The following is a 13,639-nucleotide window of genomic DNA, read 5'->3' as shown; positions in this document are numbered from 1 at the left end:
TTCATACTGTGCTGTCTTTGGGGAAGCAGTTTCTTCCTGTCTTCATACTGTGCTGTCTTTGGGGAAGCAGTTTCTTCCTATCTTCATACTGTGCTGTCTTTGGGGAAGTAGTTTCTTCCTATCTTCATACTGTGCTGTCTTTGGGGAAGCAGTTTCTTCCTGTCTTCATACTGTGCTGTCTTTGGGGAAGCAGTTTCTTCCTATCTTCATACTGTGCTGTCTTTGGGGAAGCAGTTTCTTCCTATCTTCATACTGTGCTGTCTTTGGAGAAGCAGTTTCTTCCTGTCTTCATACTGTGCTGTCTTTGGGGAAGCAGTTTCTTCCTGTCTTCATACTGTGCTGTCTTTGGGTGTGTGTTGAAAGACCGCTGCAGCTGAGTCACGTGAGTGGGAGGAGACTATTGCTGCCTTCACATGCTAGTCGGAACTCGGAAACTCTGAAATGTCCGACTTGCTAACTGGCTGCAGTTATTACACGTGCCTCGTTCAACCAATCAGCAAGTCAGACATTTCTGAGTTTCCTAGTTCCTGACAACTTTTGACCAGTTTTAGTTTGTCATTATGGAGACGTCTATTTCCAACCTCCTTTTTTCTCCATAAAACATATTTAACACGCTAGAACTGATGCACATCAAGAAATAACGGCGACAAACACTGGAAAACGACTAGGCGCACTGGAGCGCATTACAGACATTCGCTTGTTAGGTGGTTTTAAAATGCATTCTAATATCAACTTTGCTTTCTGGAAAACCGTATGGAGCTAAGGGTTTTACACACGCTCAGTTCTGGGGTGTCGAGTGGAAATCTGAAATGTAAGTTATGGAACTCCCATCCGTGCCTCTGTCATGGGGAGAAGTCCACAATGAAACTGACAGTAACTGCAGTTAATGCGACAGGTAGCTTAGTGGTTAAGAGCGTTGTGCCAGTAACCGAAAGGTCGCTGGTTCTAATCCCCGAGCAGACTAGGTGAAAAATCTGTCCATGTGCCCTTAAGCAAGGCACTTGACCCTAATTGCTCCTGTAAGTCGCTCTGGATAAGAGCGTCTGCTAAATGACGTAAATGTAAATGTATCTGTGGAGAATTATACTTTTGCAGCTGTTGTCCATTTTGAGTAGCCTGTTAATGTCTATGCCGTTGTAGGCTACTGTAGCCCACCGTTTGATACGATAAATATGTCAATGACGATATCACTGGAGTCATTACAAATCAATTTGTGCCACTTGTGTAGCCAACCTGGAGCTGGCAGACACATATTCAATAAATAGTCTAAATTCAGCTTGTTATTATGCAAATATATGAATGGCCGTGTTTAGTTAATTACATTGGAAGTTATGAATTGTGATCATGGTCACCGTTCTATGGCAGTTGCAAATCAGCTGTTGTTAGAATGCATTAGATTGAAGGTCATGGTCAGATTAGACTACAGGCTGTTAGAATGCATTAGATTGAAGGTCATGGTCAGATTAGACTACAGGCTGTTAGAATGCATTAGATTGAAGGTAATGGTCAGATTAGACTACAGGCTGTTAGAATGCATTAGATTGAAGGTCATGGTCAGATTAGACTACAGGCTGTTAGAATGCATTAGATTGAAGGTCATGGTCAGATTAGACTACAGGCTGTTAGAATGCATTAGATTGAAGGTAATGGGTCAGATTAGACTACAGGCTGTTAGAATGCATTAGATTGAAGGTCATGGTCAGATTAGACTACAGGCTGTTAGAATGCATTAGATTGAAGGTAATGGTCAGATTAGACTACAGGCTGTTAGAATGCATTAGATTGAAGGTCATGGTCAGATTAGACTACAGGCTGTTAGAATGCATTAGATTGAAGGTCATGGTCAGATTAGACTACAGGCTGTTAGAATGCATTAGATTGAAGGTCATGGTCAGATTAGACTACAGGCTGTTAGAATGCATTTGATTGAAGGTAATGGTCAGATTAGACTACAGGCTGTTAGAATGCATTAGATTGAAGGTCATGGTCAGATTAGACTACAGGCTGTTAGAATGCATTAGATTGAAGGTAATGGTCAGATTAGACTACAGGCTGTTAGAATGCATTAGATTGAAGGTAATGGTCAGATTAGACTACAGGCTGTTAGAATGCATTAGATTGAAGGTCATGGGTCAGATTAGACTACAGGCTGTTAGAATGCATTAGATTGAAGGTCATGGTCAGATTAGACTACAGGCTGTTAGAATGCATTAGATTGAAGGTCATGGGTCAGATTAGACTACAGGCTGTTAGAATGCATTAGATTGAAGGTAATGGGTCAGATTAGACTACAGGCTGTTACAATGCATTAGATTGAAGGTAATGGGTCAGATTAGACTACAGGCTGTTAGAATGCATTAGATTGAAGGTCATGGTCAGATTAGACTACGGGCTGTTAGAATGCATTAGATTGAAGGTCATGGTCAGATTAGACTACAGGCTGTTAGAATGCATTAGATTGAAGGTCATGGTCAGATTAGACTACAGGCTGTTAGAATGCATTAGATTGAAGGTCATGGTCAGATTAGACTACAGGCTGTTAGAATGCATTAGATTGAAGGTAATGGTCAGATTAGACTACAGGCTGTTAGAATGCATTAGATTGAAGGTAATGGGTCAGATTAGACTACAGGCTGTTAGAATGCATTAGATTGAAGGTCATGGGTCAGATTAGACTACAGGCTGTTAGAATGCATTAGATTGAAGGTAATGGGTCAGATTAGACTACAGGCTGTTAGAATGCATTAGATTGAAGGTAATGGTCAGATTAGACTACAGGCTGTTAGAATGCATTAGATTGAAGGTAATGGTCAGATTAGACTACAGGCTGTTAGAATGCATTAGATTGAAGGTCATGGTCAGATTAGACTACAGGCTGTTAGAATGCATTAGATTGAAGGTCATGGGTCAGATTAGACTACAGGCTGTTAGAATGCATTAGATTGAAGGTAATGGTCAGATTAGACTACAGGCTGTTAGAATGCATTAGATTGAAGGTCATGGTCAGATTAGACTACAGGCTGTTAGAATGCATTAGATTGAAGGTCATGGGTCAGATTAGACTACAGGCTGTTAGAATGCATTAGATTGAAGGTAATGGTCAGATTAGACTACAGGCTGTTAGAATGCATTAGATTGAAGGTAATGGTCAGATTAGACTACAGGCTGTTAGAATGCATTAGATTGAAGGTCATGGGTCAGATTAGACTACAGGCTGTTAGAATGCATTAGATTGAAGGTCATGGGTCAGATTAGACTACAGGCTGTTAGAATGCATTAGATTGAAGGTCATGGGTCAGATTAGACTACAGGCTGTTAGAATGCATTAGATTGAAGGTCATGGTCAGATTAGACTACAGGCTGTTAGAATGCATTAGATTGAAGGTCATGGGTCAGATTAGACTACAGGCTGTTAGAATGCATTAGATTGAAGGTCATGGTCAGATTAGACTACAGGCTGTTAGAATGCATTAGATTGAAGGTCATGGGTCAGATTAGACTACAGGCTGTTAGAATGCATTAGATTGAAGGTCATGGTCAGATTAGACTACAGGCTGTTAGAATGCATTAGATTGAAGGTAATGGTCAGATTAGACTACAGGCTGTTAGAATGCATTAGATTGAAGGTCATGGTCAGATTAGACTACAGGCTGTTAGAATGCATTAGATTGAAGGTCATGGTCAGATTAGACTACAGGCTGTTAGAATGCATTAGATTGAAGGTAATGGTCAGATTAGACTACAGGCTGTTAGAATGCATTAGATTGAAGGTCATGGTCAGATTAGACTACAGGCTGTTAGAATGCATTAGATTGAAGGTCATGGTCAGATTAGACTACAGGCTGTTAGAATGCATTAGATTGAAGGTCATGGTCAGATTAGACTACAGGCTGTTAGAATGCATTAGATTGAAGGTAATGGTCAGATTAGACTACAGGCTGTTAGAATGCATTAGATTGAAGGTCATGGTCAGATTAGACTACAGGCTGTTAGAATGCATTAGATTGAAGGTAATGGTCAGATTAGACTACAGGCTGTTAGAATGCATTAGATTGAAGGTCATGGTCAGATTAGACTACAGGCTGTTAGAATGCATTAGATTGAAGGTCAGTTAGATTGGGCTACATGAAAACAAAACAACAAAAAAACACTGGTTATTGTTGACAAGCATATTCAGTTGATATCCATATTAATCTTTGATCTAATGATTTGAAATGACGACCTCATCCTCAGTAGCCTATTCCAGCAGGCTATTGGGGAAACACTTACCTCGAAATGGACTCGCTATTCATGTTGAATAAATTAGTCTGTCAATTTGAACTAAGCAAACCGCTAAATAATTCAGCTTACATCTTGCCTAGGCTTGTGTAGGCGATCTGAAATGGGCTGTGGGCTTATCGGGGGCTGTGGGTTTATCGGGGGCTGTGGGCTTATCGGGGGCTGTGGGCTTATCAGGGGCTGTGGTCTTATCGGGGGCTGTGGGCTTATCGGGGGCTGTGGGCTTATCAGGGGCTGTGGTCTTATCAGGGGCTGTGGGCTTATCAGGGGCTGTGGTCTTATCAGGGGCTGTGGGCTTATCGGGGGCTAGCTAAGCAAACCATGGTAAAGTTTAATTACAATCATAAACCCAGATTTTAGTCAGTAGCCTATACCTATTGAAATGACAAGTCAATCTCACAAACGGTTTGTAGTCTTAACATAATAACACATTTTATAGCGGTTTGTAGTCTTAACATAATTACACATTTTATAACGGTTTATCTAGAATTGTGCACATGCCAAAAAGGATTTATCTAGAATTGTGCACATGCCAAAAGGGATTTATTTACAATCATAGAAGTCAAACGCGTTAAATTGACATCCATTGATGGAAAATGATCTGGCGAGTTTAAGGGCCAATTATCTTTTCTCTTATGACATATTCAAATTACTTTATTAAAGGTGCAATATGTAGAAATCACTCCTCCGTTTCCTGGTTGCTAAAATTCTAATAGTTTGCCTAATTTCAGTTTGTGACAAAACAAGCTATCAACAAGTGTAGAGAATCATTGTTTTATTTTCAAAAATTTTAATTTCACCTTTATTTAACCAGGTAAGCCAGTTGAGAACAAGTTCTCATTTACAACTGCGACCTGGCCAAGATAAAGCAAAGCAGTGCGATAAAAACAACACAGAGTTACATATGGGGTAAACAAAACAAAGTCAAAAATACAACAGAAAATATATATACAGTGTGTGCAAATGTAGCAAGTTATGGAGGTAAGGCAATAAATAGGCCATAGTGCAAAATAATTACAATTATTGTACCATCTAAACCGCTGTGAAATCTTATCAATAACCAAAAATATAATATTTTCAGGTTTTTGAAGCTGGTGTACAAAACCAAAAGTAAAAGACGCAAAAACGAAACTTAAGAACGGGAAACAGAAATATCGCTCATAGAACAGATCTACCGCTTCTTAGACTTGCTTTCAATGAGAATGACAGATCTGTAACTCACAATTCTATTTGAAAAAGTTACCTATTGCAGCTTTAAGTCACATTAGCTCGCGATAATTGTCATATTGATGGAAAACCGAATGTAGCTTCTTACGTCGTTACAAGATATGTCTATTCCTTCTTAATTCGCTCAATACCGTTAAGGAAAAATGGTATATTGGATAAATGTGGCAACTCCTCTTGGACTAGTTTTCAGGCCTTGTGGGCGGGTTGAGTGGTCTTTGGACTGAATTTCAGCTAGACCTGGCAACCCTGCTGGACAGAGAGCATAGGGTTTCACAACCAACGCAAGACAAGATGGAGGAGAGCCTCTTTTCAGAGAGAGCATTTATTTTGGGATGTTGCAAAATATGACCTTTTCATTCAAAACACGAGAGAAACATTGTTTCAGTTGATGTTTTGTTTAGTTACTTTTTCCTCAAACTTGTTTCTGTAACTTTATATCAAATCAAGCTTTCTAAGAGCAGAACCTGAGAACGGAAGTGATTTATAAAAATATGTGTATTTCAAAGGTTTTTATAAACCGTTACTTTGTTTTGGGGGTCGAACTGGTTCAGAACTTTTATTTTGCTGGTCGGAAAAAAATCTGTTCAGAACGAAACAATTGGAAAGTAATTTTGGTTCCAAACCCTGTTGGTAATAGTTAGGTTGTTAGGAGTGTCCTGATATAAGTTGGACACGTGGCATCCCAGCAAATAGAGAATAAACACTGTATATCGGAGTTCTGCCTGCTGGTCACTAGTTACCAAAGTCACAAATTCATAAACCCTCCCTATTTCTACAATTTCTCTCATTTAAAATGTGATTGTTAACCACACTGCTAAGATTATGCCTAACCTTAAACTAAGAACAAAAAGCACTTTTCATGGATTTTGACCATATAACTAATATTGACTTTGTGGCTGTGGTAACTAGTGGAAACCGTTTCTCACACGCGTATCTGCCTTCTCATTGGCTCCCATTTGGTTAGAGCGGCCACTGGAGTATCTGGTCAATATAATGGATCATCTGTGGTCAAGCCTCGTTCCCATTACCCATAAGCCTCGTTCCCATTACCCATAAGCCTCGTTCCCATTACCCATAAGCCCCGTTCCCATTACCCATAAGCCTCGTTCCCATTACCCATAAGCCCCGTTCCCATTACCCATAAGCCTCGTTCCCATTACCCATAAGCCTCGTTCCCATTACCCATAAGCCCCGTTCCCATTACCCATAAGCCCCGTTCCCATTACCCATAAGCCCCGTTCCCATTACCCATAAGCCTCGTTCCCATTACCCATAAGCCCCGTTCCCATTACCCATAAGCCCCGTTCCCATTACCCATAAGCCCCGTTCCCATTACCCATAAGCCCCGTTCCCATTACCCATAAGTCTCGTTCCCATTACCCATAAGCCCCGTTCCCATTACCCATAAGCCTAATTCCCATTACCCATAAGCCCCGTTCCCATTACCCATAAGCCCCGTTCCCATTACCCATAAGCCCCGTTCCCATTACCCATAAGCCTCGTTCCCATTACCCATAAGCCTCATTCCCATTACCCATAAGCCTCGTTCCCATTACCCATAAGCCTCGTTCCCATTACCCATAAGCCTCGTTCCCATTACCCATAAGCCTCGTTCCCATTACCCATAAGCCTCGTTCCCATTACCCATAAGCCTCGTTCCATTACCCATAAGCCCCGTTCCCATTACCCATAAGCCCCGTTCCCATTACCCATAAGCCCCGTTCCCATTACCCATAAGCCCCGTTCCCATTACCCATAAGCCCCGTTCCCATTACCCATAAGCCTCGTTCCCATTACCCATAAGCCTCGTTCCCATTACCCATAAGCCTCGTTCCCATTACCCATAAGCCTCGTTCCCATTACCCATAAGCCCCGTTCCCATTACCCATAAGCCCCGTTCCCATTACCCATAAGCCTCGTTCCCATTACCCATAAGCCCCGTTCCCATTACCCATAAGCCCCGTTCCCATTACCCATAAGCCTCGTTCCCATTACCCATAAGCCCCGTTCCCATTACCCATAAGCCCCGTTCCCATTACCCATAAGCCTCGTTCCCATTACCCATAAGCCTCGTTCCCATTACCCATAAGCCTCGTTCCCATTACCCATAAGCACTCCATAAGCACAGCAGGAAGTTACCAAGCCACAGAAGATCATGGAAAATATGTGGTTTTCGGTGATTGCTTTATGGGGGTAGCTAGCAACTTGTAAACAATTACCCATTCATATAAGTGAGTACTATTTTAATAGTAATGTTAAATAACACACACATTAAATAATACACATTATATAATATGACTCCCGTTGAGGTTTATTGAGATTGTAATGAAGTTTGAATTGGAAAAGCCCAAGGGCTTGACCACAGCTAACAGTGGGCAGGTCAGATACATGTTAAGTCCTGATGATTCCATTTAACAAAGCGTTTGTGTGTGTCTAGGTGGTGTTTGTGCAGAAGTTGGTGGCGTTCTCTGCTCTGCCCCTCCAGACGCTGCAGGTGGAGAGGAAACATGACATCTACTTTACAGACCCCAAGATATACGCTCAGTTCAGGTACACTGCTCTGCTGCTCCTGGACCTCTCTCCTGGACCTCTCTCCTCCTGTTGGCACTCTCTCCTCTCCTCTCTCCTCTCCTCTTTCCTGACCCTCTCTCCTCCCCTGGCCCTCTCTCCTCTCCTCTCTCCTGGCCCTCTCTCCTCTCCTCTCTCCTGGCCCTCTCTCCTCTCCTCTCTCCTAGCCTTCTCCTCTCTCCTGGCCTTCTCTCCTCTCTCCTGACCCTCTCTCCTCTCTCCTGGCCTTCTCTCCTCTCTCCTGGCCCTCTCTCCTCTCCTCTCTCCTGGCCTTCTCCTCTCTCCTGGCCCTCTCTCCTGGCCCTCTCTCCTGGCCCTCTCTCCTGGCCCCCTCTCCTGGACCCCTCTCCTGGCCACCTCTCCTGGCCCCCTCTCCTCTCTCCTCTCTCCTCTCCTGGCCCTCTCTCCTCTCTCCTGGCCCCCTCTCCTCTCTCCTGGCCCCCTCTCCTCTCCTGGCCCTCTCTCCTCTCTCCTGGCCCTCTCTCCTCTCTCCTGGCCCCCTCTCCTCTCCTGGCCCCCTCTCCTGGCCCCCTCTCCTCTCCTGGCCCCCTCTCCTCTCCTGGCCCCCTCTCCTCTCCTGGCCCCCTCTCCTGGCCCCCTCTCCTCTCCTGGCCCCCTCTCCTCTCCTGGCCCCCTCTCCTCTCCTGGCCCTCTCTCCTGGCCCCCTCTCCTCTCCTGGCCCCCTCTCCTCTCCTGGCCCTCTCTCCTCTCTCCTCTCCTGGCCCTCTCCCCTCTCTCCTGGCCCTCTCTCCTGGCCCCCTCTCCTCTCTCCTGGCCCCCTCTCCTCTCTCCTGGCCCCCTCTCCTCTCCTGGCCCTCTCTCCTCTCTCCTGGCCCCCTCTCCTCTCCTGGCCCTCTCTCCTCTCTCCTCTCCTGGCCCTCTCTCCTGGCCCCCTCTCCTCTCTCCTGGCCCTCTCTCCTGGCCCCCTCTCCTCTCCTGGCCCCCTCTCCTCTCTCCTGGCCCTCTCTCCTCTCTCCTCTCCTGGCCCTCTCTCCTCTCTCCTGGCCCCCTCTCCTGGCCCCCTCTCCTCTCCTGGCCCTCTCTCCTCTCTCCTCTCCTGGCCCTCTCTCCTCTCTCCTCTCCTGGCCCTCTCTCCTCTCTCCTCTCCTGGCCCTCTCTCCTCTCTCCTGGCCCCCTCTCCTCTCTCCTGGCCCCCTCTCCTCTCCTGGCCCCCTCTCCTCTCTCCTGGCCCCCTCTCCTCTCTCCTGGCCCCCTCTCCTCTCCTGGCCCCCTCTCCTCTCTCCTGGCCCCCTCTCCTCTCCTGGCCCTCTCTCCTCTCTCCTCTCCTGGCCCTCTCTCCTCTCTCCTGGCCCCCTCTCCTCTCCTGGCCCCCTCTCCTCTCTCCTGGCCCCCTCTCCTCTCCTGGCCCCCTCTCCTCTCTCCTGGCCCCCTCTCCTCTCCTGGCCCTCTCTCCTCTCTCCTCTCCTGGCCCTCTCTCCTCTCTCCTGGCCCCCTCTCCTCTCCTGGCCCCCTCTCCTCTCCTGGCCCTCTCTCCTCTCTCCTGGCCCTCTCTCCTCTCCTCTCTCCTGGCCTTCTCCTTTCTCCTCTCCTCTCCTCTTTCCTGGCCCTCTTTCCTGGCCCTCTCTCCTGGCCTTCTCTCCTGGCCCTCTCTCCAAGCCCTCTCCCCTCTCTCCTGGCCTTCTCTCCTGGCCTACTCTCCTGGCATACTCTCCTGGCCCTCTCTCCTGGACCTCTCTCCTCTTCGTCTCTTCCTCTCTCCCGTCTCTTCCTCTCTCCCGTCTCTTCCTCTCTCCCGTCTCTTCCTCTCTCCCGTCTCTCTGTCTCTTCCTCCTCTGTCTCTTCCACCCCTCTCTCTCTTCCTCATGTCTCTCTTCCACCCCTCTCTCTCTTCCTCATGTCTCTCTGTCTCTCTTCCACCCCCCTCTCTCTCTCTCTTCCTCATGTCTCTCTTCCACCCCTCTCTCTCTCTTCCTCATGTCTCTCTTCCACCCCTCTCTCTCTCTTCCTCATGTCTCTCTTCCACCCCTCTCTCTCTTCCTCATGTCTCTCTCTCTCTTCCACCCCCCCCTCTCTCTCTCTTCCTCATGTCTCTCTTCCACCCCTCTCTCTCTTCCTCATGTCTCTCTGTCTCTCTTCCACCCCCCTCTCTCTCTCTCTTCCTCATGTCTCTCTTCCACCCCTCTCTCTCTCTCTTCCTCATGTCTCTCTTCCACCCCTCTCTCTCTCTTCCTCATGTCTCTCTTCCACCCCTCTCTCTCTTCCTCATGTCTCTCTCTCTCTTCCACCCCCCCCTCTCTCTCTCTTCCTCATGTCTCTCTTCCACCCCTCTCTCTCTCTTCCTCATGTCTCTCTTCCACCCCTCTCTCTCTCTTCCTCATGTCTCTCTTCCACCCCTCTCTCTCTTCCTCATGTCTCTCTGTCTCTCTTCCACCCCCCTCTCTCTCTCTCTTCATGTCTCTCTGTCTCTCTTCCACCCCCCTCTCTCTCTCTCTTCCTCATGTCTCTCTTCCACCCCTCTCTCTCTCTTCCTCATGTCTCTCTTCCACCCCTCTCTCTCTCTTCCTCATGTCTCTCTTCCACCCCTCTCTCTCTTCCTCATGTCTCTCTGTCTCTCTTCCACCCCCTCTCTCTCTCTCTTCCTCATGTCTCTCTTCCACCCCTCTCTCTCTCTTCCTCATGTCTCTCTGTGTCTCTTCCACCCCTCTCTCTCTCTCTCTTCCTCATGTCTCTCTTCCACCCCTCTCTCTCTCTCTGCCTGTAGGACACTGCTGCTGTCTGAGTGTCCTCTCTCTCTGTCTCTCTCTCTGTCTCTCTCTCTGTCTCTCTCTCTGTCTCTCTCTCTGTCTCTCACTCTCTCTGTCTCTCTCTCTCACTCTCTCTGTCTCTGTCTCTCTCTCTCTCTGTCTCTCTCTCTGTCTATCTCTCTGTCTCTCTCTCTGTCTCTCTCTCTGTCTCTGTCTCTGTCTCTCTCTGTCTCTGTCTCTCTGTCTCTCTCTCTCTCTCTCTCTGTCTCTCTCTCTCTCTGCCTGTAGGACCCTGCTGCTGTCTGAGTGTCCTATCTCTCTCTCTCTTCCTGTAGGACCCTGCTGCTGTCTGAGTGTCCTATCTGTCCAGAGTCTAAAGTCTTCTCTAAGTTTGAGGAGTTGGAGCAGCACATGAGGAAACAACATGAACTCTTCTGTTGTAAACTCTGTACCAAACACCTGCAGGTAGGTTACCTGTCTGTCTGTTATGTCTGTCTGTCTGTCTGCCAGTTTTACCTGTCTGCCTGTCTGCCAGTTTTACCTGTCTGTCTGCCAGTTTTACCTGTGTCTGTCTGTCTGTCTGTCTGTCTGTCTGTCTGTCTGTCTGCATGTCTGTTATACCTGTCTGTAGGCTTGGGCGGTATACCGTATACCAGGGTATTTGGAAATAGCCACGGGATGGTTTTTCAATACCGTTTTAAACTATTTATTTTGATGTTTTTCAACAACAAAAAATATTTGTAGCATTTGTATTACTTGTGCAAGTTTTGTTAGCATTCTGGTAATAAATGCCCAATGGGCTTTTTGTGTTTTTGGCGCCCCCTTGTGTACTAAACCGGTAATACCGTAAATCGCAGGGTGAGAGAAGGACGATATGAAAATCTGTATACTGCCCAACCCTACCTGTCTGTCTGGCTGCTGTGCCGGTCTGTCTGGCTGCTGTACCTGTCTGTCTGGCTGCTGTACCTGTCTGTCTGGCTGCTGTACCTGTCTGTCTGGCTGGCTGCTGTACCTGTCTGTCTGTCTGGCTGCTGTACCTGTCTGTCTGTCTGGCTGCTGTACCTGTCTGTCTGGCTGGCTGCTGTACCTGTCTGTCTGGCTGCTGTACCTGTCTGTCTGGCTGCTGTACCTGTCTGTCTGTCTGGCTGCTGTACCTGTCTGTCTGTCTGGCTGCTGTACCTGTCTGTCTGTCTGGCTGCTGTACCTGTCTGTCTGGCTGGCTGCTGTACCTGTCTGTCTGGCTGCTGTACCTGTCTGTCTGGCTGCTGTACCTGTCTGTCTGTCTGGCTGCTGTACCGGTCTGTCTGGCTGCTGTACCTGTCTGTCTGTCTGGCTGGCTGCTGTACCTGTCTGTCTGGCTGGCTGCTGTACCTGTCTGTCTGGCTGCTGTACCTGTCTGTCTGGCTGCTGTACCTGTCTGTCTGGCTGCTGTACCTGTCTGTCTGTCTGGCTGCTGTACCTGTCTGTCTGGCTGCTGTACCTGTCTGTCTGGCTGCTGTACCTGTCTGTCTGGCTGCTGTACCTGTCTGTCTGGCTGCTGTACCTGTCTGGCTGGCTGCTGTACCTGTCTGTCTGTCTGGCTGCTGTACCTGTCTGTCTGTCTGGCTGCTGTACCTGTCTGTCTGTCTGGCTGCTGTACCTGTCTGTCTGTCTGGCTGCTGTACCTGTCTGTCTGTCTGGCTGCTGTACCTGTCTGTCTGTCTGGCTGCTGTACCTGTCTGTCTGTCTGGCTGCTGTACCTGTCTGTCTGTCTGGCTGCTGTACCTGTCTGTCTGTCTGGCTGCTGTACCTGTCTGTCTGTCTGGCTGCTGTACCTGTCTGTCTGTCTGGCTGCTGTACCTGTCTGTCTGTCTGGCTGCTGTACCTGTCTGTCTGTCTGGCTGCTGTACCTGTCTGTCTGTCTGGCTGCTGTACCTGTCTGTCTGTCTGGCTGCTGTACCTGTCTGTCTGTCTGGCTGCTGTACCTGTCTGTCTGTCTGGCTGCTGTACCTGTCTGTCTGTCTGGCTGCTGTACCTGTCTGTCTGTCTGGCTGCTGTACCTGTCTGTCTGTCTGGCTGCTGTACCTGTCTGTCTGTCTGGCTGCTGTACCTGTCTGTCTGTCTGGCTGCTGTACCTGTCTGTCTGTCTGGCTGCTGTACCTGTCTGTCTGTCTGGCTGCTGTACCTGTCTGTCTGTCTGGCTGCTGTACCTGTCTGTCTGTCTGGCTGCTGTACCTGTCTGTCTGTCTGGCTGCTGTACCTGTCTGTCTGTCTGGCTGCTGTACCTGTCTGTCTGTCTGGCTGCTGTACCTGTCTGTCTGTCTGGCTGCTGTACCTGTCTGTCTGTCTGGCTGCTGTACCTGTCTGTCTGTCTGGCTGCTGTACCTGTCTGTCTGTCTGGCTGCTGTACCTGTCTGTCTGTCTGGCTGCTGTACCTGTCTGTCTGTCTGGCTGCTGTACCTGTCTGTCTGGCTGCTGTGTCTGTCTGTCTGGCTGCTGTGTCTGTCTGTCTGGCTGCTGTGTCTGTCTGTCTGGCTGCTCTGTCTGTCTGTCTGGCTGCTGTGTCTGTCTGTCTGTCTGTCTGGCTGCTGTGTCTGTCTGTCTGGCTGCTGTGTCTGTCTGTCTGTCTGGCTGCTGTGTCTGTCTGTCTGTCTGTCTGGCTGCTCTGTCTGTCTGGCTGCTGTGTCTGTCTGTCTGTCTGGCTGCTGTGTCTGTCTGTCTGTCTGGCTGCTGTGTCTGTCTGTCTGGCTGCTGTGTCTGTCTGTCTGGCTGCTGTGTCTGTCTGTCTGGCTGCTGTGTCTGTCTGTCTGGCTGCTGTGTCTGTCTGTCTGTCTGGCTGCTGTGTCTGTCTGTCTGTCTGGCTGCTGTGTCTGTCTGTCTGG

General features: G+C 48.0%; 1 protein-coding gene across 1 annotated transcript in view; it reads left to right on the top strand.

Annotated features, from left to right (window-relative positions):
* The window catches only part of LOC311115598 (E3 ubiquitin-protein ligase ZNF598-like), a 68,323-nt gene that overhangs the window by 8,528 nt on the left and 46,156 nt on the right, over nt 1-13,639 (top strand). The window contains exons 2-3 of the mRNA XM_084190759.1: nt 7,943-8,055; nt 11,114-11,243. Coding sequence (XP_084046885.1) covers nt 7,943-8,055; nt 11,114-11,243 — 243 coding nt within the window. The remainder of the gene's footprint in view (nt 1-7,942; nt 8,056-11,113; nt 11,244-13,639) is intronic.

The sequence above is a fragment of the Coregonus lavaretus genome, assembly GCF_964263955.1.
Source record: "Coregonus lavaretus genome assembly, contig: HAP1_SCAFFOLD_145, whole genome shotgun sequence".
In the NCBI taxonomy this organism is placed as follows: domain Eukaryota; kingdom Metazoa; phylum Chordata; class Actinopteri; order Salmoniformes; family Salmonidae; genus Coregonus; species Coregonus lavaretus.
This window is presented reverse-complemented; position numbering and strand designations above follow the sequence as displayed.